Source organism: Anas acuta, chromosome 10, assembly GCF_963932015.1.
Source record: "Anas acuta chromosome 10, bAnaAcu1.1, whole genome shotgun sequence".
Classification (NCBI taxonomy): domain Eukaryota; kingdom Metazoa; phylum Chordata; class Aves; order Anseriformes; family Anatidae; genus Anas; species Anas acuta.
Window position 1 is genome coordinate 2,645,014 of NC_088988.1, and position 23,180 is coordinate 2,668,193.

At 64.7% G+C, this 23,180-nt stretch overlaps 2 protein-coding genes across 5 annotated transcripts in view; one reads left to right on the forward strand and one right to left on the reverse strand.

Annotated features, from left to right (window-relative positions):
- GSE1 (Gse1 coiled-coil protein) overlaps positions 1-19,293 on the forward strand; it is a 91,828-nt gene extending 72,535 nt beyond the window's left edge. Inside the window, exons 3-17 of one of the 4 annotated variants that reach the window (XM_068693041.1) lie at positions 8,156-8,374; positions 10,931-11,130; positions 12,184-12,368; positions 12,490-12,687; positions 12,820-13,011; positions 13,128-13,450; positions 13,826-14,150; positions 15,150-15,739; positions 16,099-16,211; positions 16,446-16,716; positions 16,843-16,965; positions 17,077-17,433; positions 17,697-17,981; positions 18,224-18,327; positions 18,664-19,293. In XM_068693041.1, the coding sequence (XP_068549142.1) occupies positions 8,156-8,374; positions 10,931-11,130; positions 12,184-12,368; positions 12,490-12,687; positions 12,820-13,011; positions 13,128-13,450; positions 13,826-14,150; positions 15,150-15,739; positions 16,099-16,211; positions 16,446-16,716; positions 16,843-16,965; positions 17,077-17,433; positions 17,697-17,981; positions 18,224-18,327; positions 18,664-18,798 (3,620 nt within the window). In that variant the 3' untranslated portion in view covers positions 18,799-19,293. Of the gene's footprint in view, positions 1-8,155; positions 8,375-10,930; positions 11,131-12,183; positions 12,369-12,489; positions 12,688-12,819; positions 13,012-13,127; positions 13,451-13,825; positions 14,151-15,149; positions 15,740-16,098; positions 16,212-16,445; positions 16,717-16,842; positions 17,434-17,696; positions 17,982-18,223; positions 18,328-18,663 lie in introns of all 4 variants that reach the window. The other 3 variants (XM_068693042.1, XM_068693043.1, XM_068693039.1) reach the window with 3 other exon arrangements.
- Positions 19,294-20,595: 1,302 nt separating this feature from the next.
- GINS2 (GINS complex subunit 2) lies at positions 20,596-23,180 on the reverse strand. Its single transcript, XM_068693044.1, has 5 exons — positions 23,023-23,180; positions 22,025-22,139; positions 21,570-21,669; positions 21,352-21,478; positions 20,596-21,131 (listed from the first exon to the last, which is right to left on the reverse strand). The coding sequence occupies exons 1-5, from the start codon at positions 23,110-23,112 to the stop codon at positions 21,006-21,008; spliced, it is 558 nt and encodes a 185-aa protein (XP_068549145.1). The 5' UTR covers positions 23,113-23,180; the 3' UTR covers positions 20,596-21,005.

The following is a 23,180-nucleotide window of genomic DNA, read 5'->3' on the forward strand; positions in this document are numbered from 1 at the left end:
GGGGCACCGGCTAGCCTGCCTGGCACCGGCACGTGGGCTCGCCGGCGCTAATCGCGCTAATTCCTGGCGCGGGGGAGGCCGGGGAGGGGGCGCCGGGCTCCCAGCCCGCGGGGGGGGCTCTGCGGGAGCCCCTTCCCTGCTCTCTTCCCAGCCTCTTCGCGCCGAGCTGGGCAGGGGCTGGGAGGTGGTGATGCGCCATACGCTCCGTCGCCCCCCGGCACGTCCTCCCCCGCTGCTCCGTGCCCCCAAACATGTTCTTTTTTTTAATTATTTCTCTTTTTTTTTTAATTATTTCTCATTTTTCTTCTTTTTTTTCCTCTCTTTTTTTTCTTTTTTTTTCTCTTTTTTCCTTTTTTTCTCTTTTTTTCTTTTTTCCCCTGGGTTTCAAAAGCCTTGCAGGGTGCAAACGCAGAGCCGAGCGCAGCGCAAAGCTCTGCTCCTCCGCCCAACCCTCTTTTGGAGGTGCCAAGGCAGAGGGCGAGCCCCTTTTGGGGACCCCCACCGGGGGATTTGGGGCGCACGGGGGGGGCTGCGGGGTGCAGGGTGTCGCCCAGCCATTGCTGGCAGATGGCGCCGGTATTAGGGGAGCGAAAATCCGTGCTGTAAATTTGCCGTTTGCCAGTGTTCATTTCTTCTCCCGAGGTAAAACCTGCCCCCCCCAGCCTGTGCCGTGCCAGCTGCGGCTTCATAAAACGTGCGGTGATGATGGAGGGGGCGGCGTGGGACCCTCCACGAGCACGGGGTCCGTCTGTCCGTCCATCCATCCATCCCTCCGGGTGCCCCCTCCCCGTCTCGCCCCCTCCCCAGCCCTCGCGGCGGCGCGGCGCGGCCGGGATTGATGGAGATTGCCCGCGACCTTTGCTAGGACAAGAGGCATTACCATTAATACTTCTGTATTTCCTGGGTTCGCGCGGCGCATAAATCTCCTATCAAGTCAGGCGGGCCGGGTAATCTGCCAGGCTGCATTATTCATACCCGCCAACCCCCCCCCCCCAGTGTTGTAAGCTCTTTGTTGCGCGCCCGTCGGGGGTGCCGAGCCTTTTTGGGGTGGGCTCTGATGGGGTGCAGTGGGGCTGGGGAATCCTTGGTGCTGGCTGAGCTTTCTGCTGGGGTCCAGAAGCAATTGGGGTGGCCCCAAAGGGCTGGGGACGTGTCCTGGGGCTGCTGGTGGTGCTGTGGGGCCGGGGTGTTGCTGCTTGCCCCGTGCTGCGGCTCCGAGCATCCTTGGCACTGGTGGGCAGCGCTATCCTGGACCCCCCCAGCCCCTAACCACGGGGGATGCTCTCATTAACCTGAAGCATTAAAGGGTGAGGGTCACCAAGCTGCTGGGTCCAGCCCTGCTCACCTCCTGGCTGCTCGGAGGTGCCAGGATTTTGACTCCTGGCCCTGCTGGACGGGGCCAAAATGCCCTAAAAGCAGTGGGATGGAGGGAGCCAGCCCCATCACCTCACCTCCCTGCCTCCCAACTCTGCCCCAGAGCCCCCGGCTCTGCCCCTGCCCCGTTCGCCCTTCGCCTCCCTCCTGCCCCGTGCAAGACCCAGCCTGCGCGAGAGCCTAATCTCCAATTTTATTCGCTCGGCTCCAGCCGATTTGCATAATCCACATAATCACCCCGGTTTTAATTGCCCGCAACTCTGCAGAAAGATCATGTGGTTAAGTGGTAAATCATAATTAGATAAATAATTGGCTTGGCCACAGCAAGCTGCTTTGTTATACCTGCCATCTGCTGGGCAAGGGCTTCGCGCGCCGAGAACAATGCGCCGCTGACGGCAAAGCGTGCGCGGCCCGCGGCGGGGCCGGGCTGGGGGGCACGGGGATGGGGCTGGGACAGGGTTGGGGTGTGCGGGGTGATGCCCACCCCCTGCTCGTGGGGTGCCCAGCAGCGCTGTGTGATGCTCAGCAGCGCTGTGCAGAGCTGGGCCATGACCCATGCGATGCCCGGCGGCACCAGGCGGTGCCCAACGGTGCCGTGCGATGGAGCCTCCGTGTGTGCCCCCCTTTTCCCCAAAAAGCAGGGGGCTGGCTGCTCCTCTCCACTGCTGGTGGAGGTTTTCTGGCCGCAGATCTTGGCACACGTGCCCCCAAACCCGCGTGGTTTTTGTTTTAAAAGTCCTCGTGCTGGTGCCGAGGTGAGGCTGGCCGTGCGCCCCCACGACCCGGCACCGTCCCGAGGCGCATGGGGTGAGGAGGGGCTCAGGAGCTGGCAAAATCCTTTGGATATGTGAGGTTTTGGAGCCTCCAGCTGGCACGGAGTGTGGGGAGGTGGGGGCTGTGCCTTGGGTGCGCTCAGCTGGCTGAGGAAAGTTGCCGTGCAGTGACCCACAGGGCTGGGGGCAGCTTGCAGGGGGGCGCATCCAGGCCACCCTTGTCTCCAGCTCTCCAGGAGGCCGTTGCCACGAAAACCCGGCTGTGGCTTTGCAGGAGCCACCCGTGTGATTTCCGAGGGGCCTAAAAAATCCGCCCTGGCTCTCTTGGTGCCCTCCATCACCTCGGTGAGGGAGGGCGAGGCAGGGAACGAAACCCCGGGAGCCCACGGGGTGGTGGTAGCACCACGCCACCCGTCCCTCTCCGGCTCTGCTCCCTCCTCAGGAGCTTTCATTACTTTGCTCGCTGCCGTTTGCCGGATCAATGAGCCATGGAGGAGAGATCGATGGAAGCCAGCGGGCTGATAGCACCGCGCCTGGGGGGCTCGCTGCTCCCTGGGGAGCCCCCCGCTCCTGGCCCCAGCCATCGGGGTGCTCCTGGCCCCGGGGGAGCCACCCAGACCCCTCTGCGGGTGCTGGGAAGGGACCTCCGCGTCCTGGCTGCTCCGGGATGGGGTTGTGGAGGGTGGCTGGACACGCTTGGGGACATTTGGGGACACTTGGGGACACGGAGCGTGGCTGTGGGGACAGGCGCCGTCGTTTCGGCTCGTTAGGAAGCGGCTGCGTGCCAGGTGGCCGTGCCACGGGGAGGGGTTGGCGGGGTGGGAGGGAGGGCAGGAGCTGGGGCTCCGATCAATCAATTAATTAATTAATGGAGCGTGTCAGAGGTGCGGCGGCAGAGCTGTTTTAATGAGGGATGATGGAAAATGCGCGGCGGCGCAGCGGGGAGCTGGCTGAAACGTGGCCGGGGGGGGTGGTGGTGGTGGGTGGGGGAGAGGCGGTCCTGCTGCCTGTCCCCTGCTGGTGGAGGGGCCAAATCCTTAAATCCTTCTCGGGTGCTGAATTTGGAAACCCATATTCCTCCCCCGTGGCCAAGGAGCATCAAATGTGGCCCCCGTGGAGCTCGGCATCACGCCTCCACCACCCCGAGGCGCTTGTGCCACCCGGATCTGTCCCCATGGGAGCGCAGGGCTTGGCACGTCGTGTCCCCACGGTGTCCCCTCGGTGTCCCCCAGCACCCGTCCCGCTGTGTCCCCCCTCCCAGGGGGGATGCTCTGGAGGGGGGCACGTGGAGGGGCCGGGTGCTCGCTGCTCGCCCAGGCTCTCGCCCAGGCTCTGGGCTGCTGCATTCAGCCGGGGCTTCACAAAGCGAGGCAATTAGCATGGAAAATGTATGCAAAGCAGCTGTTCCCCGGGCGAGGGGCGTGCAGCTGGATGCCGGCTCCAGATTGGGAGCAGAGGCGGTGAAAGGAGAGGAAGTATCGCTGCAGCCCGGGGTTAAGAGGCAGAGCAGGAGAACAAAAGCCAAAGCGGGCACCCGGGGCCTTAACCCCTTCGCTGGCCGACCCCGGAGCTCCCCGTGGGGTTCCCCATGGGGCTGTGGCTGCAGCCAGCACCCAGAGGGACCCCCCCGTGGCACCTCCTGGCCATGGGGAGCTCCTGGGGTGCCCCTGGGGACCTTTGGTGATGGTCCTGGGGACCTTCGGTGGTGGCCTTGGGGACCTTCAGTGGTGGCTCTGGGGACCTTTGGTGGTGGCATCGCCCACCCTGCCCCACTGAGGTCCCTGCCCAGCCCGGGGGGGGCTCAGCAAAAGGCAGGGGGCTGCCCACAGGAGGGTGCTGGGTGGCTCTGGGTGTGGGTCCAGCCCCAGGGGGGGACACTTGCTCCTCACTCGCTCAGCCTCCCGCTGCGCCGTGGTTTTTTTTTTTATTATTATTATTTTCATTTTTTATTTTTTTTTTTCCCCGCTCCATTTGCCAGGGGCTGGAGATGCTGCCTGATCGTATTTGGTAATAAATTATTAGTTCCACCGCTTGTGCACCCGGGAGCTGAAAATAGCTGCTTTTAAGCAGGCGGCTGGTGCAGGGCTGGGTTCAATGGCAATCTGCTCTGAAGGGCACTCCACGCTCATTAGGGGCCTTTCAAGGTGCCTCCGCCGTGCCGGCAGAGGGGGGGCTTCAACGAGGTGCACCACAGTTCCCGGCAGCCTCCTCCATGGGGGGGGACAGGGACACCGGGGACAGCAGCTGGGAGCTGGCAGTGGCACCTGGATGCCCCGGGATTGTCCCTGTGGTCTCCCTCCTGTGCGCCCCCCGCCAGCACCCCAAAATACCCAAGGTGCTCCTGCAGCCATCCTCATGGCCTCGGTGCCACCTCTCCTGTCCCTCTCTCGGTGGCTGGGGGGGGCTTTTGGAGCTCCAGGACCCTCGTGTGCCCATCGGGGCGAGGTGGCACAGGGGGACACGGGTGGGCAAGAGGCGAGGGTGCAGGAGGGGGGCGCACACTGCCGTGCGCCCCACGGGGCCGTGAGCCCTGCGGTGGCACCGGTGACACCGGTGTGTCACCAATCACTCCAGCAGCTGCAGCCTGCTGCCTTCTAGTGGCTGCTGACACGGTGCCACCCTGCCCACGCGTGTCCCCTCTGCCCACGCGTGTCCCCTCTGCCTACGTGTGCCACCCTGCCCATGTGTGCCACCCTACCCACGTGTGCCACCCTTCCCAGTGCGCCCTCAGCCTCGCAGGTGACACCGGTGACCGTCCCCACTTGCTGTCAGTGGCACGAGCGAGCATCCCTTGTCCCCAGGGAAGGCTCCGGGTTTCGGGGTGCAGGATGGCCGGGGGGGGGACGTCCCCGCCACCTCCCCACCCCTCCGCCGCCGGCGCCGAGCACCCGCGCGCCCCGTCCCGTCCCCGCCGCTCCCGCTGCCCGCGGCTGCTGCCACCGCCGTGTTTATTTGTCTCCGGCCCCAGCAGGCAGCCAGACTGGTTCTGCTCCCGCTGCTGGAGGAGCGCCCGGTGCCAAAAAACCCGCCAGCGTCATCGGGAGCAGATGGAGGGAGGATGGCACGCTCCCAGCGCGGGGACGCGCGAGCGCCGCGGGAAAGGGGTGCCGGGTCGCCGGGTGCCACCGTGTCCTGCCACGGGGGACAGCAGTGGCCTCGGCCATCCCCTGACCCACGTCCCCACAGCCCCCTCGTGTCCCCTGATGTCCTCGGGTCATGGCAGGAAGGCAGCGAGCGCGCCCAGGGGCTGGCACCTCTTCCTGCGCCCCTATAGGGCTGGGGGCGGTGTTGGGGTGCCCTGCCTTGTTTTGGGGTTTGGCCCCCACCCCGGTGATGCGGCTGGCGCCGGTGACGTGCCCCCGGGTCTGGGACCTGTTTTTCAGCACGGGTTTGCCTGCCGGGAAGAGCAGCTGGAGGCAGGGGAGGGGAGGGAGGATCGGGAGAGCTGAGGCGCGCCACCGAGCCGGGGGCCCCGGGAGAGGCCCCACCTCGTTGTGGGGTGGGGATGGGGACAGGGATGGGGACAGGGATGGGGACAGGGACAGCTCGGCGGCACCCAGAGTCCCAAATCCCTGTGCCTGGCCATCTCCCTGCCCACTGTGCCTCAGTTTCCCCATGCAGGGCAGCTTTCCCGGGGGACAGCGTGGGGATGGGGACACCCGGACAAATGGACGCTCTACCTGGGGGGGGACAGGCTGAGCGGTGGCACTGCTCGGCCCCAGCCTGGGCGAAAAGGGATTTTATCACCAGGAAAGAGCAGCAGAGAGGGTTTGGAGCCCGGCCGTGGGGCAGGGATGCAGAATTTGCCCAGAATCAGCTGGGAAAAAGGCTGGCGAGCTCCCCGCGCGCATCCCGGGTGCCAGGGGGGGTCCCCACGGAGCTGGAGCTTGCGGCTCCCCCCCGTGCAACCAACCCGTCCCGGTGATCCCTGGTGCTCCAGGGACGTCCCCGCTTCATGGGCGAGCACCGAGCGTGCCGAATTTTGGGGAGGAGGTGGCTGGGGCCGCGGCCATCAGCTGAGCATCACATGCTGGTGCCACGCGCGCCGGGCGCTTTTGGGATGCTGCTGTGTCTTGGGGAGGTTGGGGGGGCACGGGAGGGCAGACAGAGCTTGGCACCGGGCCGGGGGGTGGCCAAAATTTCCCCCCCGCGCCACGGGGCTGTGATTAGAGAGAGCTTGGAGGTGGCAGGGCCGGGTCTGGTGGCTGCGAGGAGCCGGGGATGAAAGGGAGGAGTAATTACAGAGCCCGCAGCGGGAGGCAGGCGCAGCGCTGCTCAGCAAAGCATCTCCAGCTTTATTGGGGCCGGGGGGGTCGGGCCGGGGGTTAATAGCTGCCGAGGAGCCCCACGGGCTGCTCGGGGGGCTGCAAACCCCCCGGATGGTGCCAGGCAACGCATCCAGCACCCCGCGCTCCAAGGGGGGCGCACCCAAGCTCAACGGGGAGGTGGAAAGGGGAGGAGGGGGGGTCTGGGGTTTTGGGGGGGGGCTGCTCTGAAGCGCAGGGGTTTGCTTCCCAGCTGTTGGCGTAATGAATTTACATGAGCCCGGCGTGTCGACAAGGCTGCAGTCAATGGCTGAGAGCCCCGGAGTTAATAAATGCTGGGATAATGAGGGCAGAGGGGAGCGCGCGCCGCCGCGCCGGCCGCCTCTCCAGGGGCCGGGGGGGGGCAAAGATTAATCAGTGCCGAGTGGCGCTCGGCGCCCCCCCCTGCCCTGGCCCCGTGGCCTCCCCTGCTCTGCCCCAGCCACCCTGAGGCTGGCAGAGGGGACGTTTTGGTGGCCCTGGTGGCCGAGGTGGCTGCGCTGAGCCCCTGGGGAGCTCACGGGGTCCTTTTGGACCCCCCCCAACGGGCACGGCCCCCCCTCCCTGCCTGCCCACCCGGGAGCGGGGCTAATTTTAGGCCGGCGTTAATGAAGCTGCTCATTTGGAAGTCTATTTTAAGGGCCCTGACATCAGCAGTTGCTGTTTTCGGAGGTGGAGAGCCCTGGAGCACGTGGCTGGGACAGGCACGGTGACGGGGGGGGGGCCACGGGCACCCCAGTGGGGATGTGGGGTGCGCTGCGCCCTGACGGTACCGGGACCACCCCCCCTGGCCCTATAGAGCCACTGGGCTGTGGGGTGCAGCCACAGGGACCTGGGGGTGCGATGGTGAGGATGTGGGGTTGAGCTGGGGGGCTTTGGGGGTGCAGGAGGGGGATTTGGGGTGCTCGGGGTGAAGATGCGATGGGGGGGATTTGGGGACGGGGTGGTGCGGATGGGGGCCACAGTGGGGAGCTGGGGGCAACGGTGGGGATTTGGGGGTGCAGTGATGGGATTTGGGGGTGCAGTGATTGATTTTGGGGTACAGTGATGGGATTTTGGGGTGCAGGGTGGCGATTTGAAGGTGCCGTGATGGTGATGGGGGGCACGACATCACCCCGGGGGTGCGCAACCGGCGACCTGATGGCGCGGCGGCGGGGATTTGGGTTTGGTTCCAGCGGGCTCCAGCAGCGTTACTTCGGGTTTCGGCAGCACCGCACGAGCCGGGGGGGTCCCTCCTTCCCCAGCAGGGCGCTGCCATCCCCGTGCCCCCCCGGGGCACCCCCTCTCTCCCTGCCGAGCCCCCCCCCGTGCCGTTATCCGCTGGCGGCTCAGCGGGGCCATGTGATGCTGGCGGCAGCTGGTGGCCCCGTGTCAGCTCGTTTGCTGCAGGCGAGCAGCCCGCCTGCTTTGTTAGATAAGCTGCCGCCCCGTAAGCACGCGGGGAGCTCAATGGCACAGGGGGGGGGACACGGACGGGGGCTCGCACCCACCCCCAGTGGGCTGCGTCCTATTGCGTGAGCCCCGGGGGCGCATTTTGGGGTGGGGGGTGAACGGGGTGCGCGGGGATTTGGTGCGGATCCCGCTTTGGGGTGGGTTTGGGGGGGCTTTGATGCTGAGGGGAGGGGGCGCGGGGGGGTCCTGGTGCTGTCCCCGTTGTCCCCGCTGCCCGTGGCGGCGCTGACCCCGCGCGTCTCTCCTTGGCAGGCATGAGCCATGAGTCGAAGTCGCCTTCCCTAGGAATGCTGTCCACCGCCACCCGCACCACCGCCACCGTCAGCCCCCTCACCCCCTCGCCCCTCAACGGCTCCCTGGTCCCCAATGGCAGCCCGGCCGCCAGCAGCACTTTGTCCGTCCAGGCAGCACCTTCCTCCAGCTTCGCCGCCGCCCTCCGCAAGCTCGCCAAGCAAGCCGAGGAGCCCAGAGGTACGGACGGGGTCCTTGGGTTGGGGACTGGCACACCCCATAAACCTCCTCCAGAGCTTTCCTCTGCGAGGGCGCACGGGAACAACGTTTTGGCCACCCCGGGCTGCAGCCGAGCCGCCGTTTCGCCCCAAATCTTTGTGCGCCACCGCCGCGTCCCCGTCACCACCCTGGCCACGCTGACCTCCCCTTCCTCCTGCTCTGCGGGGTTTCAGCTCTCAAAGGGGTCACCGGGGGGGTTTGGAGGTGCCAGGGTCCACGGGGTTTCTCCTAATGTTGCCCCTGGCTCAGACCCTTTTCCAGAGCCTTTTTGCAAACACCATTTACCAGATCCGTGAAATGCCACAAAAAGCCATAACCCGAAGCCTCGGGCACCAAACAGTCCCAGGAAGGACCTGGGGGCGTGTTTGTGGCTGGCTCCCCCCCAAAAAATGCGCCCGGTCCCATTAATCCCAGGGCGCCAGGGCGCAGGGGGGCTCAGCTCCCGGCTGCCAGCTCCCCATCTGCTTCCCTCGGGGCGCTCGCACGGCTGTGGTTATTTTTTAATTTCTGGTTGTTTGACGATTTTGCCTTTTCCTCCCCCATCCCCTCTCTCCTCACACCTGCAGCCGCTCTCCCTTCGCATCCTTCCCCAGAAACCTGCCCCAAAGCTGGCTGGGGGCCAGCAGCCGTGCCCAAATTGGCTCATCCCTGGGGGTTTCCGTGCGCGTGGGCTGCTGTGTGTGTGTCTGGGGAGCTGTTTCTCTCCGAGCCGTGGATTTTTCCCCGCTGGGAAGCTGCTCCTCATCCCGTTTCCATCCCAGGAGGGGCGCGCGGTGGCTGCCGTCCTGCTCCCCCCCCCTGGGCTGCATGGACACGGGGATCAGCCCCCAGAGGGTCCACGTGGCTCTGCCATGCTCAGGGCATGCGTGGGGATTTTCTCATCCCAGAAAAACTCTCAGGGTGCGAGGGGACCTGGCCGTGCCCTCCAGAGCATCCCACATCACCACGGGGCCAGGCACGTTGGTCCCATCGGAGGGATCAAAGCACAAAGGAACCCCAAAGCCACAGGGGCCGGCTGGGGCATCCCGCCTCGCCCCCTGCCCAGGTTTGCCTGCAGGGGATTTTTTTTTCCCCCTTTTTTCTTTTTTTTTTTTTTTTTTTTTTTCCCCCCTCCTCCTTCAGGGTCTCAGCTGTTAATTACATTTGCCTGTCAGCCCCGGCTGCTAATCTGCTATCGCCGAGCGGAAAGCGGGAGGTCAGAAAACAAAGGTGACACCATCACACTGTGCCTCTTGTCATCTCCAATCCAGATTAGTTTCATTGACTAACTCCTGGCTGAATACCGCCAGTTAATTATAACGATCACAAACCCTCCCGTTTAAAGCCACACAGCGAGAATTAAGGTTCTGAAGTAAGACTTTAGCTTCATTAATTGCCGGGGCTCATTGTGATGGTATTGATTGTTAACGCTATCGCGTGGTGAGTAATGGCTTCCCAGCTCAGAGGGGATTAGGCTGCTAATTGTTGTTGGCCTTGCGCTGACAAGATAGACTTCAGTGGGTGTCAAATCCCTATCGCCTGCCTCCTTTGTCGCGGGCAGCCTTTCTCTCCCCGAGCCTCGCCGCTCTCCAAATGAAAGCGATTCGGAGCGAGGCGGGAATAAGTAATCAGGCGGCGTGGCCGGCGGCTCGCCCTGCCCCGCTGCTGCCCTTCCAGGTGCTGCCGGGGGTTTTCGGGGGCCAGCTGGGGTGCTGGGGGGGGCGAGCAGGCGGCTTGCACACCCACGGGGCGAGCAGGAGGTTTGCACGCCCAGGGGAGCCGCCGTGCCGGCGGGGCGCGCACCCAGCTCACGTGCGCCCAGGTGGCTTCGGCCACCCGTGGCCGGTCCCTGCCCGGGTGCCACAAAGCACATTTTGGCCCAAATTCCCCGCCGGGGGGAGGCCACCAGCCTGCTGCAGCTGGGGCTGGTCCCAGTTTGGGGGGGTTTTGTGCTGGGGGGGGTGCTGCAGAGCGCAGGGCGGCTCGCCGTGCCGTGGTTGGTGTGGGGTTGGCACCGCTGCTCCTTCCCGGCGTTCCTCCCCGTGCCGCGCTCTCTGCTTCAATTCCCGTTTTTGGAGGGCTTCGTTTCTCCCTCCAGCATCCCCCGAGTGGGTGTGATTTCAAACACAGACGTCTCCTGCAAATAAAAGCCCAAGCTTTGCCCAAGGGTTACGGGGAGCGACCGGTTCATCCTCCTGCGGGCGCCCCCTCAGCACCTTTCGGTGCCATCCCCTCTGTGGATGCTTGCCCTCGCCCCCGGGGGCTGGGCTGGATTTCCCGGCGTAATGAGCCGGGTTTCACCTTACTTTTCCCTGCGCCTCGTGGGGCAGCTGCTGGCAGCTGAGTTTCCAGAGCGATGGGAATGAAACCCCAAGGAAAAACCGAGCGCCCCCATCACCACCAGAGCATGGGCGCAGCCACGGGGGGGTCCCCAGAGGACATCCACCCCTCCTGCCCCCCCCCTCACCCCTCCAGATGGGGAGGGCGGTTTCGCTGCCTAATTTTGCCTTTTTCCCCTTTTTTTTTCCCCTTCCCCAGGGTCCTCGATAAGCAGCGAGTCGTCCCCGGTCTCGTCGCCGGCCACCAACCACAGCTCGCCCGCCAGCACGCCCAAGCGCGGCCCCATGGGCCCCATCATCGTGCCCCCGGGGGGGCACAGCGTGCCCAGCACCCCCCCAGTCGTCACCATCGCCCCCACCAAGACGGTCAACGGGGTCTGGAGGAGCGAGGGCAGACAGGTACGGCCGGGCTGGGCGCACCGGGGGGGTGCCCGTCCCCAAAAATCACGGGGACGGCGGCGGTTCCCATCCCGGTGCCACCTGGTGGTGTCCCCCTTTTGTCCCCTCTCCCCCCCCCGCCACGTCCCCAGGCTGCCATCAGGAGAGGAAAGCAGCAGAGGCGGAGGGGAAGGAGCCTTGGGGGGGGGGGCAGAATACGATGATGCCGGGGACGCGCCGGCTAATTAAGAAGCATCGTTAGTGGTTCTCTCCTCTCCTCTCGCATGTTACGAGCAGATTCCCGGGGGGATTATGCCACTTGGAAAGACTAATTAAACCACAAAGCGGGGAGGCGGTGGGAGGGGAGAAAAGAGGAGAGGGGGGGGGAGGAACAAAACGAAATCCCCGGGGTGCGGGGTGCCTGGGTGCCACCCGCCCCGCCGTGCCCCCCCCCCCCTCACCAAATCCCCTCGGCCTCCTCTTCCCGAGTGACCCCGGAGGAATCTGGGTTAACCGAGCGTGTTTTATTGTCTGGCAGAGCCGCGCTCGCAGCGTGACGCCCCGAGACGAGGGGGGGGAGGTAATTAGAGCAGAGCCTGGCACGCACAATGAGCCCTGATGCGCTCGGCGGGGGCTGCCGGGGGGACGCCCTTTGTGCCGGCTGCGGTCACCTTGGGACCGTCCCCGATGGCTGGGGGGGGCTGCACTGGGGCTGCTCTGGGAGGAGAGGAGATGAGGAAGGGTCTGGATCCCGCTGCCCCCACCTTGTCCCCAAATTCCCAGCTCGCAGCCCCTGCCAAGGGTCCCCCCGGCATCACCAAGGGTCCCCCCCCCGAGCTGGGGGTGGTGCGAGCAGGGGGTGCTGGAGAGCTGTGGGGAACAAAGCCTCAAAATCCCTCTGCAGGTCCAACGTGTCCTGTCCCCGGCACCTGGTGTAGCCCCCCCGGCCCCCAGCCCACCCTATAACAGCAGGGATGCTCCGTGGGTGCTCCCCACGACCTTCCCAGTGGGACCCCATCCCCTGCGGGGTCCCCACCGTCCCCTAATGCTCTCCCCCCTCCCTTTCCCTTCCAGCAAGAAGCGGGCTCGCGAGGCAGCAGCAGCAGCAGCAGCCGCGAGCGCCTCATCTCCGAGCCCCCCCTGGCGCAGGAGAAGGCCGGGGGGGGCCCCTCGGTCCCCTCGCACCTCCTGGGGACACCCTACTCCTTCGGGCTGCCCCCCAGCTCCGTGGTGCAGGACTCCCGCTTCCCTCCTCTCAAGTGAGTCCGTGGGCGACGGGGACGGATGCGGGACGCGGGTGCCCCCTCCCCAGGTCGGGGTGCTTGGGGTGGGGGCCACATCTCCGTGCTCCTCACCGTCCCTTTTTTTCCCCCCCGGCAGCCTGCAGCGCCCCGTCCACCACGTGGTGCCCCCCAGCGCCGTCACCGAGGATTATCTGCGCAGCTTTCGGCCCTACCACACCGCCGAGGAGCTCCGCATGTCCTCCCTGCCTCCCCTCGGCCTCGACCCGGCCACGGCGGCCGCCTACTACCACCCCAGCTACCTGACCCACCACCCCTTCCCACACCCTGCCTTCAGGTGGGCACCTCCCCATCTTAACCGGGGCTCGGCCCCCCTCTCCGTGCCATAAACCCCCCGTGCCACGAGTTCCAACCCTCCAGGATGGAATTTCTCCCCTTTATGGCCATTTTCGCCCCCGTCTCCCCGCAGGATGGATGACTCGTACTGCCTGTCGGCGCTGCGCTCCCCCTTCTACCCGCTGCCGGCGCCGGGCTCGCTGCCCCCCCTGCACCCCTCGGCCATGCACCTGCACCTCTCGGGCGTGCGGTACCCCGCCGAGCTGTCGCACTCCTCGCTCTCGGCGCTGCAGTCGGAGCGCATCTCCAGCCTCGCCGCCGAGAGGTGAGCGGCCACGGGGGCGGCCACCGCGGCGGGGATGCCACGGGAACCCCCCCCTTGGGGATGCTAACGGGCACCCGCGTGGGGCTGGGGGTGTTTTTTTTTGTTTTATTTTGCAGGCTGCAAATGGACGAGGAGCTGCGGCAGAGGGAGCGGGAGCGCGAGAGGGAGAGGGAGAAGGAGAGGGAGCGGGAAGCCGACCGGGAACGGGAGAAGGAGCGCGAACGGGAGCGGGAGCGCGAGAAGGAGCTGGAGAGGGAGCGCGAGAAGGAGCGGGAGCGGGAGCTGGAGAGGCAGAGGGAGCGCGCCCGCGAGAAGGAGCTGAGCATGGTGAAAGCCATGGAGGGGCCCTTCCTGCCCATGGCCGAGCTGCACGGGCTGCGGGGACACCCGGCCGAGGAGCGGGGCAAGGCGGCGGAGCCGCTGGTGCCGGGCAGAGCAGGTAACAACCCCGCGGTGGTCGGCCCCTCGTCCCTTTTCCCTTCTCCAGATGGCAAAGCCGAGGGGGTCGGGGACCGTCTTGAGTGGCGGGGGCTGCGGGCTGGCCGTGCCGGCTGCCAGCTCGCCGTGCCAGCAGCCCAGCTGCCGCGGCGCGCTCAGCGGGGCCGCTGCGGAGCGCGGGGGCTGTTGGAGAGGCGCCGCGGGGTTTGTGCCGCCTGACTTCACCCGGGCACGCCAAGCAGCTGGGCTGGCAGCGGGCGGGCAGCCCCCTGCAGCTCCCGTTACCTCGTACCTGTGGGGCTGCTCCCCAAAACGCCAGGCGGGGTTTGGCGTGCGCCCTCCTGACGCCCCGGCTCCTTTTTGTGCCCCCCCCCAGAGAAACTGAAGGACTCGGTGCTGCCCACGCCGAAGCCCATCCAGCACCCGCTGCACCCGCCGCCGGCCTCGCACCACCCCGTGCCCAGCCTCATCCCCAACCACAACGTGTTCCCCCTGCCCGGCAGCAGCGCGGCCACGGCGCTGCTCATCCACCGCACCAACGAGGAGGAGAAGTGGCTGGCGAGGCAGCGCCGCCTGCGCCAGGAGAAGGAGGACCGCCAGTCCCAGGTCTCCGAGTTTCGGCAGCAGGTGCTGGAGCAGCACCTCGACATGGGGCGCACCCCGAGCCAGCCCGAGCCCGAGCACCGCCCGGAGAACCCCAGGTAGGGCTCCTGCTGTAAGCCCCGCGCGGGGCGGCGTCTCCAAATTCATTTCCACCCTCTCCGAGGACGGAGCTCGCCCTTTTCTGCGATCCCTTCTCCCGTTCAACATCCAGCAGGGGTTTTCCCGTTCCTGCTTCCTCTCCCCACACCGTGCGCCCCCCAGGAGCTGGCTCGGGGCTCTCCGTCAGCTCGACGAGCCCCCACCTCTCTCCCAGCCGCCGGGCGAGCAGAAATGATTCCTTTTTGCCCACTGCCAGCAGGTCCCCGCCGCGCGGTGCCAGCCGGGCCGGCTGCGCTGGCAGCTCCGGCCATCACCGGTGCCCGACATCTGCGCGGCGGCAGGCGGCGAGCCCGGGAGGTGGCCGGGGGCCAGCGGCGAGCGGCCAGGTGCTGCCGAGGCGGCGGCACCGCTAATTGCAGCTCGCCCTCCAGCACAGCCCTCGCCCCCCAAGCTGCTCCCCCGCAGCGTGCCGATGCGAGGGGGGCACCCCCTGTTTCTCCTCCCGGCTCGGTGTGGGTTTTCTCGCTCGGTTGCCGTGCGCTCAGGCACTGCAGGCTCCTGCGGGCGGCTCTGCTGCTGGCTGCCATTGTTATTTTTGGGTATCAAGGGGATTAGCGCAGCTAATCGAGTAGAACAAGGAGCGGATTGCGGGGCTGCAGAATGGCAAGTGCCTGCTGCAGCCGCACGGCCCTCTCCGGAGCAGGGAGGAGAGAGCAAGGTCACCCTGAGCACGGCAGCACGCGGGGACAGGCGGCCTCATCCTCATCCCCATTGCTCTTCCCATCCCTTTCCCCATCCCCATCACTCTTCCCATCCCCGTCCCCAAACCAGCACCCCGCACAGCCCCTCCAGGACCTGCTGGTGCCCCCACAACCCATCCAAACGGCATGAAATGTTCCTCCTGCCAACAGGTCTGCTCCTTCCCAGGGGGGTTAGGGATTTTTTTCCAGGGTCTCCACCCCTCTCCTCACCTCTCCACCCCTCTCCTCTCCCCGCAGGTCAGGACCAAGCCGCCACGAGCCGAGCGTCCGGGAGCCGGGGCAGCACTTCGGTGGCCCGCCGCCGCTCATCTCCCCCAAACCCCAGCACCACCCCATCACCACGTCCCTCTGGAACCCCGTCTCCCTGATGGAGAGCCCCCCGGACCCTCCCCGGCGCCTCCCCGAGCCCCACGCCCTCCACGGCCACCCGGCCCCCTTCGAGCCCAGCCGCCAGGGCATCCCGCTGGTGAAGGTGGAGCGGGTTTTCTGCCCCGAGAAGCTGGAGGACGGGGCGAGGAAAAGGGAGGCGCTGGAGAAATACCCCCCGCCGCGGGAGCCCGGCGCCCCCGAGCACGGGGGCTTCGCCCACGCCCCCTTCCTGGCCGAGCTGGAGAAATCCACGCAGAGCATCCTCAGCCAGCAGAGACCCCCGTTAGCCCCAGCCGCCCCCTTCGGCGAGGCCGCCAAGCCCAGCTCGCCCTACAGAGCCCCCCCGCCCCGCGCCCAGGACCCCATGTACATCTACGACGAGTTCGTGCAGCAGCACCGCAGGCTGGTCAGCAAGCTCGACCTGGAGGAGCGCCGGCGGAGGGAGGCCCGTGAAAAAGGTGAATTGGGGGCTCGCAGAGCTCTGGGACCCCCCCCTGGGGGTGCCCAGGGGTCCCCCGGGGTTGCCGGCAGCCCAGCCCGGTGGCCAAGCCGGGGGCGCGCGGTGTGACCCCTCCTGGGAGCCCAAATCAGAGCGGCTGGGTAAATCCTCCGCTGGAGACACGGCCAATTAATAAATGATGAACCGAGGCTAATCAGCTGCTTTAAATATTAATAGGGCCGGGCGAGCGGGGAGGAGGAGACCTAGCCCGCTGTGGGGCAGGCGTTGCCGTGCCCCCTCCGGCGGGGATGGGGCAGCTTCCCGGGGTCCCTGTGTGCCCCCCCCAGGGCTGACACCAACCTCTCCCCCCCCCCTCAGGTTATTACTACGACCTGGACGACTCCTGCGACGACAGCGACGAGGAGGAGGTGCGGGCACATCTCCGCTGCGTGGCCGAGCAGCCCCCGCTGAAGCTGGACACGTCCTCCGAGGTACGGGGTTGGGATCGGGATGGGGATGGGGATGGGGATGGGATGGGGATGGGGATGGGGATGGGGATGGGGATGGGGATGGGGATGGGGATGGGGATGGGGATGGGGATGGGGATGGGATGGGGGTGGAAATGGAGCTGTGGATGGGGATGGGGACCGGGACGGGGACCGGGATGGGGACGGTGCTGTGCCAGTCTGGAGGTAACCCCGCTCCGCTGTCCCCTGGCGCCCCAGAAGCTGGAGTTCCTGCAGCTCTTCGGCCTCACCACGCAGCAGCAGAAGGAGGAGTTGCTGAGCCAGAAGCGGCGCAAGCGGCGGCGGATGCTGCGGGAGCGGAGCCCCTCGCCCCCCACCGTGCAGAACAAGCGCCGCACCCCCTCCCCGCGCCTCCCCCTCTCCACCCGCTACAGCCCCGACGAGATGAACAACAGCCCCAACTTCGAGGAGAAGAAACGCTTCCTCACCATCTTCAACCTCACGCACATCAGCGCCGACAAGAGGAAAGGTAACGCCCGCGCCCCGCGCCCCGCTGGGGTCGGGATCCCCTCTCCTCCTGCTTTTGGGGTGCCGCCTCGCCCCGCGGGGGGCCGGGAGCTTGCCCCGCTGAGCAGAGGCTCCGCTAAAACCTCAGCTTCCCACGGGGCAGACAAGGAGAAGCTGGTGGAGATGCTGCAGGCCATGAAGCAGAAGCCGGCGCCGGGCGCCGTGGTGGTGAAGAGCTCGCCGCGGGACAGCCCCAGCGGCCCCGTTGCCGGTGAGCCTTTTTTAGCCTTTTTTTCCCTTTCCTCGGGGCCATTTGGGAGCATCCCTGCGGGACCCCGGGGATGCAGGGCGCGGGGTTCTCACCCTCCTCTTCCTCCCGCAGAGCCGCCGGTGCAGCCGCTGCTGCTGGACCCGGAGAAAGCCGCGGGCATCGCCGAGAAGGCGGCGGAGCCGGGGCGCTTGGAGCAGCTGCGAGCCCCGGAGCTCCCCAGGGTTAAGGAACCCACGGCTTTGGGGGGCGAGAAACCCCCCCGGCTGAGCGACGGGCACCCCGGGAAGAAGGCGCTGAGCATCCTCAGCTACGTGCGGGGCCCCCTGCCCAAGGACATCCCGGTGCCGCTGTCCCACAGCGTGAACGGCAAGAGCAAGCCCTGGGAGCCCTTCATCGCCGAGGAATTCGCCCACCAGTTCCACGAGTCGGTGCTGCAGTCCACCCAGAAGGCGCTGCAGAAGCACAAAGGTATGGGGTGGGTGCAAGGAACGGGCAGGAGACCCCCCCCCCATGAACCTCCCCAAAGGGTTGGCACCACCCAGGGCGCATCCTTGTGGGACAATCCGCCCGTGACCCCGCTCCCGGAGCATCCCGGTGAATGATCCTGGGCTGGCACGGCTCGTGCGGTTATAGGGGAGGGTAAAAGGGTTGGGAAATCGCATCCCCTTTGCCACCGACCCCACAAATTCCAGGGGGCTGGAGGGCAGGGGGCTGACGCTCGGTGCCTGCAGGGGGGACGGCGGCGCTGACGGCGGAGCAGAACCACAAGCTGGACGCCTCCATCCACTACAACATCCCCGAGCTGCAGGCTTCCAGCCGCCTGGCCCCGCACAACGGCACGGCCGAGGGGCCCCTGCCCCACAGGGCGCTCGCCCCGCAACCGGCCTCCGAGGAGGAGGAGGAGGAGGAGGAGGAGGAGGAGGAAGAAGAGGAAGAGGAGGAGGAGGAGGAGTGCCCCAGGCCCAAGTGGCGAGGGATCGAGGCAATTTTTGAGGCTTACCAGGAGCATATAGAAGGTAGGGTGGGGTTTTGCTGCTTTGTGGGGTGGGGATGGGGGTTATGGGGACGCGTGGCCACGCACGGACCCGCGGAGCCCATCCTGGCTTCGTGGCTTCCTCGTTTCCTTGCCCTGCAGCTGGGTTAGGGAGAAAGGAGCTGGTTTGGGGGCTGGAGGAGGCCGTGTCCTCCCCGGGAGGGTGCGGGTGCCGGCATGGGGCTGGGTTTTGGGGCGCTCAGCCCCGTTCCCCGTGCCTTACAGAGCAAAACCTGGAGCGCCAAGTGCTGCAGACGCAGTGCCGGCGGCTGGAGGCGCAGCACTACAGCCTGAGCCTGACGGCCGAGCAGCTCTCGCACAGCATGGCGGTGAGTGGGGGGCACCCCAAAAGTGTGGGGGGGGACCCTGTCCTCCTGTCGGGGTGCCCATCCTCCTGCCCCATCCTCCTGCGGTGCCCCCATCTTCCTACAGGACCCCATCCCCTTTTGGTGTCCCCATTATTCCTGCAGTTCCCCATCCCCCTTTGGTGTCCCCATCCTTCTGCAATGCCCCCGTTCCCTTTTGGTGCCCCTAACCCCCTTTTGGAGCCCCCATCCCCGTACCCCTCACCGCACGGTGCAGCCAACCCAACCCCTCTCCCCTCCACAACCCCCGTCCCCACCCCACAACCCCACAACCCCCCTGACCCCACTGTTCCCCCGCAGGAGCTGCGTTCCCAAAAGCAGAAGCTGGCCTCGGAGCGCGAGCGGCTGCAGGCGGAGCTGGATCACCTGCGGAAGTGCCTTGCCTTGCCCGCCCTGCAGTGGTCTCGGGGTTATTTCAAGGGGTACCCCAGGTGACGCTCCCCGGGGCTGGGCCAGAACACATAGTCTAGAAATAATAATCTATTTTATTACCTGGAATATTTAATATTTTTCACTGGGAGGTTTGAAGCTAAAAAATAATAAAATAATTAAAAAAAAAAAACAACAAACACACACACACACGCGAAAAAAAAAAAAAAGGAACTTCAAACGGAGAATGTGCCATGCATGAAGCAAAAAGGAAGGCGGGAGCCGGGCGCTCACCCCGTCCCCCTCCTTGGGGGCGACCCCCCCCGCACCCCCAACACTTTATATAGCTCATTTTTTTGTTTTTTAATTAAAAAAAAAATCCGATTATAAAAACTCCGCCGACAACACTAAAAGCCGGAGGAGCCCCGCGGGGCCGGTGGCGGGGGGGTGTCCCCCCCATACACCCCAAAACGTGTTCCCAACCCCCCCCACCCCCTTACCGTGGGGTTTCCCCCTGGAAAATGCACTTGGCTCTCAAATAAAGTCCGTGAACGCCTGGAGGCACCTTCTTCTTCCTCTGCGGCAGGCGGGGGGGGGTTTGGGGTTGTGGGGGGCTTTTTTTTCCTGCAATTCGAGTCAAAAAAAAAGAAAAAAAAGGTGCTTCAGCCTTGTACTGTGTATATATATTAAAGAAAGACAAAGTTTTGTATGTTTTGATTGCTTTAATTGTTGTTATAAAAAGCTTGCCTTTTTTTTTTTAACGTTTCTTCTTTTTTTTTTTTATTTTGGCCTTGGTTTCTCCCCTTTCCTCCCAGCCCTTTTTCTCTCTTTTTTTTTTTGGCACAAGGACTTGCTTTTAGCACTGCTGCTGCTGCTGGTCAGGGCAGAAAAGCTAGGAAAGAAATCGAGAAAAAAAGAAAGAATTGAAGAAAAAACAAATCCCTTTTCCACTGGGGCAGGTGCTGTCACACCGCAGCCCCCCCCCTTCCCCATCCCTCCAATTCTGATTGTTTTTTCCCTTTTCCCTTTGGTTTCTGGGTTTTTTTTGGGTCCCTCCAAGCACTGGGGCAGCTGCGGTGCTGCATTTGGGGGTGGGGGGTGAGTCCCAATGCCCCAATCCTAAACCAGCGGGGGCTTCACGGGGAGGGAGGACCCAACCCCACTGCAGCGGGCACAGCCCCAAAATCCCCCTAAATCCCCCAAAATCCCAAAACAATCAGACAGAGCGGAGGGAAGGCGTTTGGGCAGGGGAAATGGGGGCGCACCCTGAGGCTGGGCGCATGCCTGGCTCCTTGGGGTGCTCCCCAAACCTTCCCCTTCCCCGAGTGCCAGGCTGGGAAAAAGAGGTTGGGGATGGAAAAATCGTGGGCAAAATTTCTCCCCTGCAGCTCTCAAGCTGAGATTTCCCCCCCTCAGCAGCCCAAAACCGAGTTTTTGACCCTGTGCTCGCAGCTTCTCAGGAGGATTCCCCCCGGGTCCTGTCTCTTTGTCCCCACCCCGCGTGGAAATCACTGGAGCGGTAACGGGCAGAGCCAGGAGAGGGCAGGAAAGGCAGGGAGGCGACAGAAAACAAGAAAATAATGGGGAAAAAGAAGAAAAAAAAGCACTAAACCTGTTCTATCTGTACTTATTTGGATTAATTGTAATGGAATATATCATTTATCGAATGTAGTGGTTAGCTATTTATGAACACATGGTTGGAATTGCTGGAAACATCAAGGGAAATAAAAACTTCAACGATGGCAAAGGATTCTTCCTGCCCCAGCAGCCAGGGGGAAGCTGCCCTGCTCCCACATTGCTCAGCCCACGTTGTGTGCCCCCCCCCAGCACCGTTTGACCCCCAGGTGGAAAAAACACCGGGAAGAAATTCAGCGCGGCTCGCTCAGCGGCCGCTCGCTTCTTTATTTTTAGTTTCAGCCACAAATAAAAATGAGATCTCGTACAAAACAGCCCGGGCGGGAGAGGGAAAACCCTTTCCTTTTGTCCTCCTGCACAGGGAGCAGCCGGAGTTTGCTGATCTCCCCGGCGCACGCCTCTGGCTCCTCTTCTCATGGCTCTGAGCGGATTCTCGGCGAAGCGCCGCCTCGAAATTCCTCTCTCCCAAGCCGGCGCGTGGCCTGTGCTGCCCTCAGAAGTTCCCTCTCCGAAGCACAGCCACGCCAGGCAGGGCAGGGAGCTCTGCCTGCCACCAGAGAGCAGCCGAGCAGAGAGCAGCTCCCCGGCAGGCTCCGAATTTCCCCCACCCTCCGGGGGAAGGTTTGAGGGCGGGCGCCTCAGAAATCCTGCGACTGGGAGCTGGGGGCGGGCTGCAGGTTGGTGCGCAGCTTGTACATGTGGTCCAGGGCTTGCGTGAGGAACGTCCCGATGGTGTTGATCTCCATCAGGGTCAGGTTATCCAGCTGGAAAGAGAGAAAAAGACACAAAATTTGAGGCCCTGATGATGTGGGAGATGAGGAACGCAGCCAGCAGCTCCGCAACGCTCATTTTCCCTCGGTGCCACCCCAAAGGACAACCCGGCTGCACCCCGGGGGCAGGAGAAGTGCAGAACCCGCAGGATTTCTCTCCCCACCCCTCGGGGGAGCCACGAGCAGAGCTGCTGAGCCCCCGCTGCCCCCAAACCTTGGCGTGAGCCTCCTGCTGCCGGACGAAGCTGTCGGCGGACAGGCGCAGCTTGGCCATGCGCGTGTCCCACGTGTCCTTCACCAGCGTGCGGATCTCGTCGGCCTTGGGGATGTTGTCGGAGGCGCTGGGGGGAAAAAAAAAAAAAAGGCTGCTGCAAACAAAACCCTGAGAAATCGTCCAGGCGAGCACGCACCCCAAAATGTCCCCCCGCTTACTAGTTTAACAGCAGCTTCGTCAGCTCCATGTAGTAGGGGCTGGGCATGGGGGTGAAGGTGTCCTCTTTGCGTTCCTGGTCCCGTATTTCCTCCAGTTTTTCTGCAAGGCAGCCAGGAGCGGTCAGGAGGAGAAAAAAAGGCAAAAGGCAGGCTGGTTTTGCAGAACCGAGCCCAGGAGCTGAACTCGGGTAAAGGTGGAGAGTGTGAAGGGAGATAAAAGGTTCCCGGGTGAAGGAAAAAGCCCCAACGCCCGTCCCAGGGGCTGGCAGCTGCTGCGCCCAGACAAGCTGTGCCTGATCTGCCCAGGAAAATTTCATTTTTTTTGTGAAAATAAATCAAGAGGAGGGAAATCAGCTCCGTCTCTCAGCGTTAACTCGTGTCTGGTGAATTCAGCTCCACGTTAGCGGTGGATGCCCGCAGGTTTTTGTCTTTCCCTCGCCCCCGCAGCAGCTCACCCACATCCATCCACTCCGGGGGCACCAGGCGGCATTTCTGCCTCTGCTTCAGGTTGATGGCCAGCCACAGCGGCACCTCCACCGGCAGCCCCGGATTGAAAGGGCCCAGGTCCCCCTGCGAGAGGGATCGGAGAGGGAAATATGGTGAGGGAAAGGGCTCGGGCACTGCAGCGCCCTGCTCCTCTGGCCTCGGCTGCTTCTGGGGAGTTTTTAGGGGATTTGGAGAAGCCTGAGCCGGGCAGTGCCTCAATTTCCACCCCCTGCTCCCCGCGCCCCCTCTCCCAGCCCCTTCCTCCGACCCTTCAGTCCCCCCACACCTCCACCCCCCAGCCCCTGAGCCCAGCCTCGCCCAATCCTCACTCCAAATCCCCCAACCCCGGTCTCAAATACCCCAATCCTGACCCCAAATCCCCCATCCCCTGACCCCAACCCCCCCCCAGCTCCTGACCCCAAATTCCCTCAGCCCCAGACTCAAATCCCCTAGCCCTGACCCCAAAATCCCTGATCCTGGCCCCAAATTCCCCAACCTTGACCCCAAAACCCCCAGCCCCTGACCCCAAACCCCCCAACCATGACCCCACATCCTCCAAGCCCCGTCCCGCCAATCACCTTTCCCCTGGCCCCAAATCCCCGCCCCTGTCCCCCAAACTCCCATTTCTGACCCCAAATCCCCTGATCCTGACCCCAAGCCCCCTCAGCTCTGTTCCCCTGATCCCCCAGCCCCTGTCCCCCAAAGCACCTTTCCCCTGACCCCAAATTCCCCATCCCTGACCCCAAATCCCCGAATCCTGCCCCTAAACCCCCCCTTTCTGCCCCCAACCCCCCAATCCCTGCCCCCAGCCCCCCTCAGCTCCTCCCCTCCCAACCCCCACCCCCTGCCCCCCGCAGCGCCTTCCCCTGCCCCCAAACCCCCCATTTCTGCCCCCAAAACCCCCATTTTTCACCCCAAACCCCCCGTTTCTCCCCCCAGGCCCCCGTTTCTGCCCCCGGCCCCGCACCCCGATGAGGTGCACCCGGTCCATGCTGAAGCTGGGCACGATCGTCACCAGCTCCTGCTCGGCCAGGAACTCCGCCTCAGCCGGCTCCATGGCGACGGCACCGGAACCGGAAGCGGAACCGGAACCGGCTCTGGGCCCGCCACGCTCCCGCCCTCCCC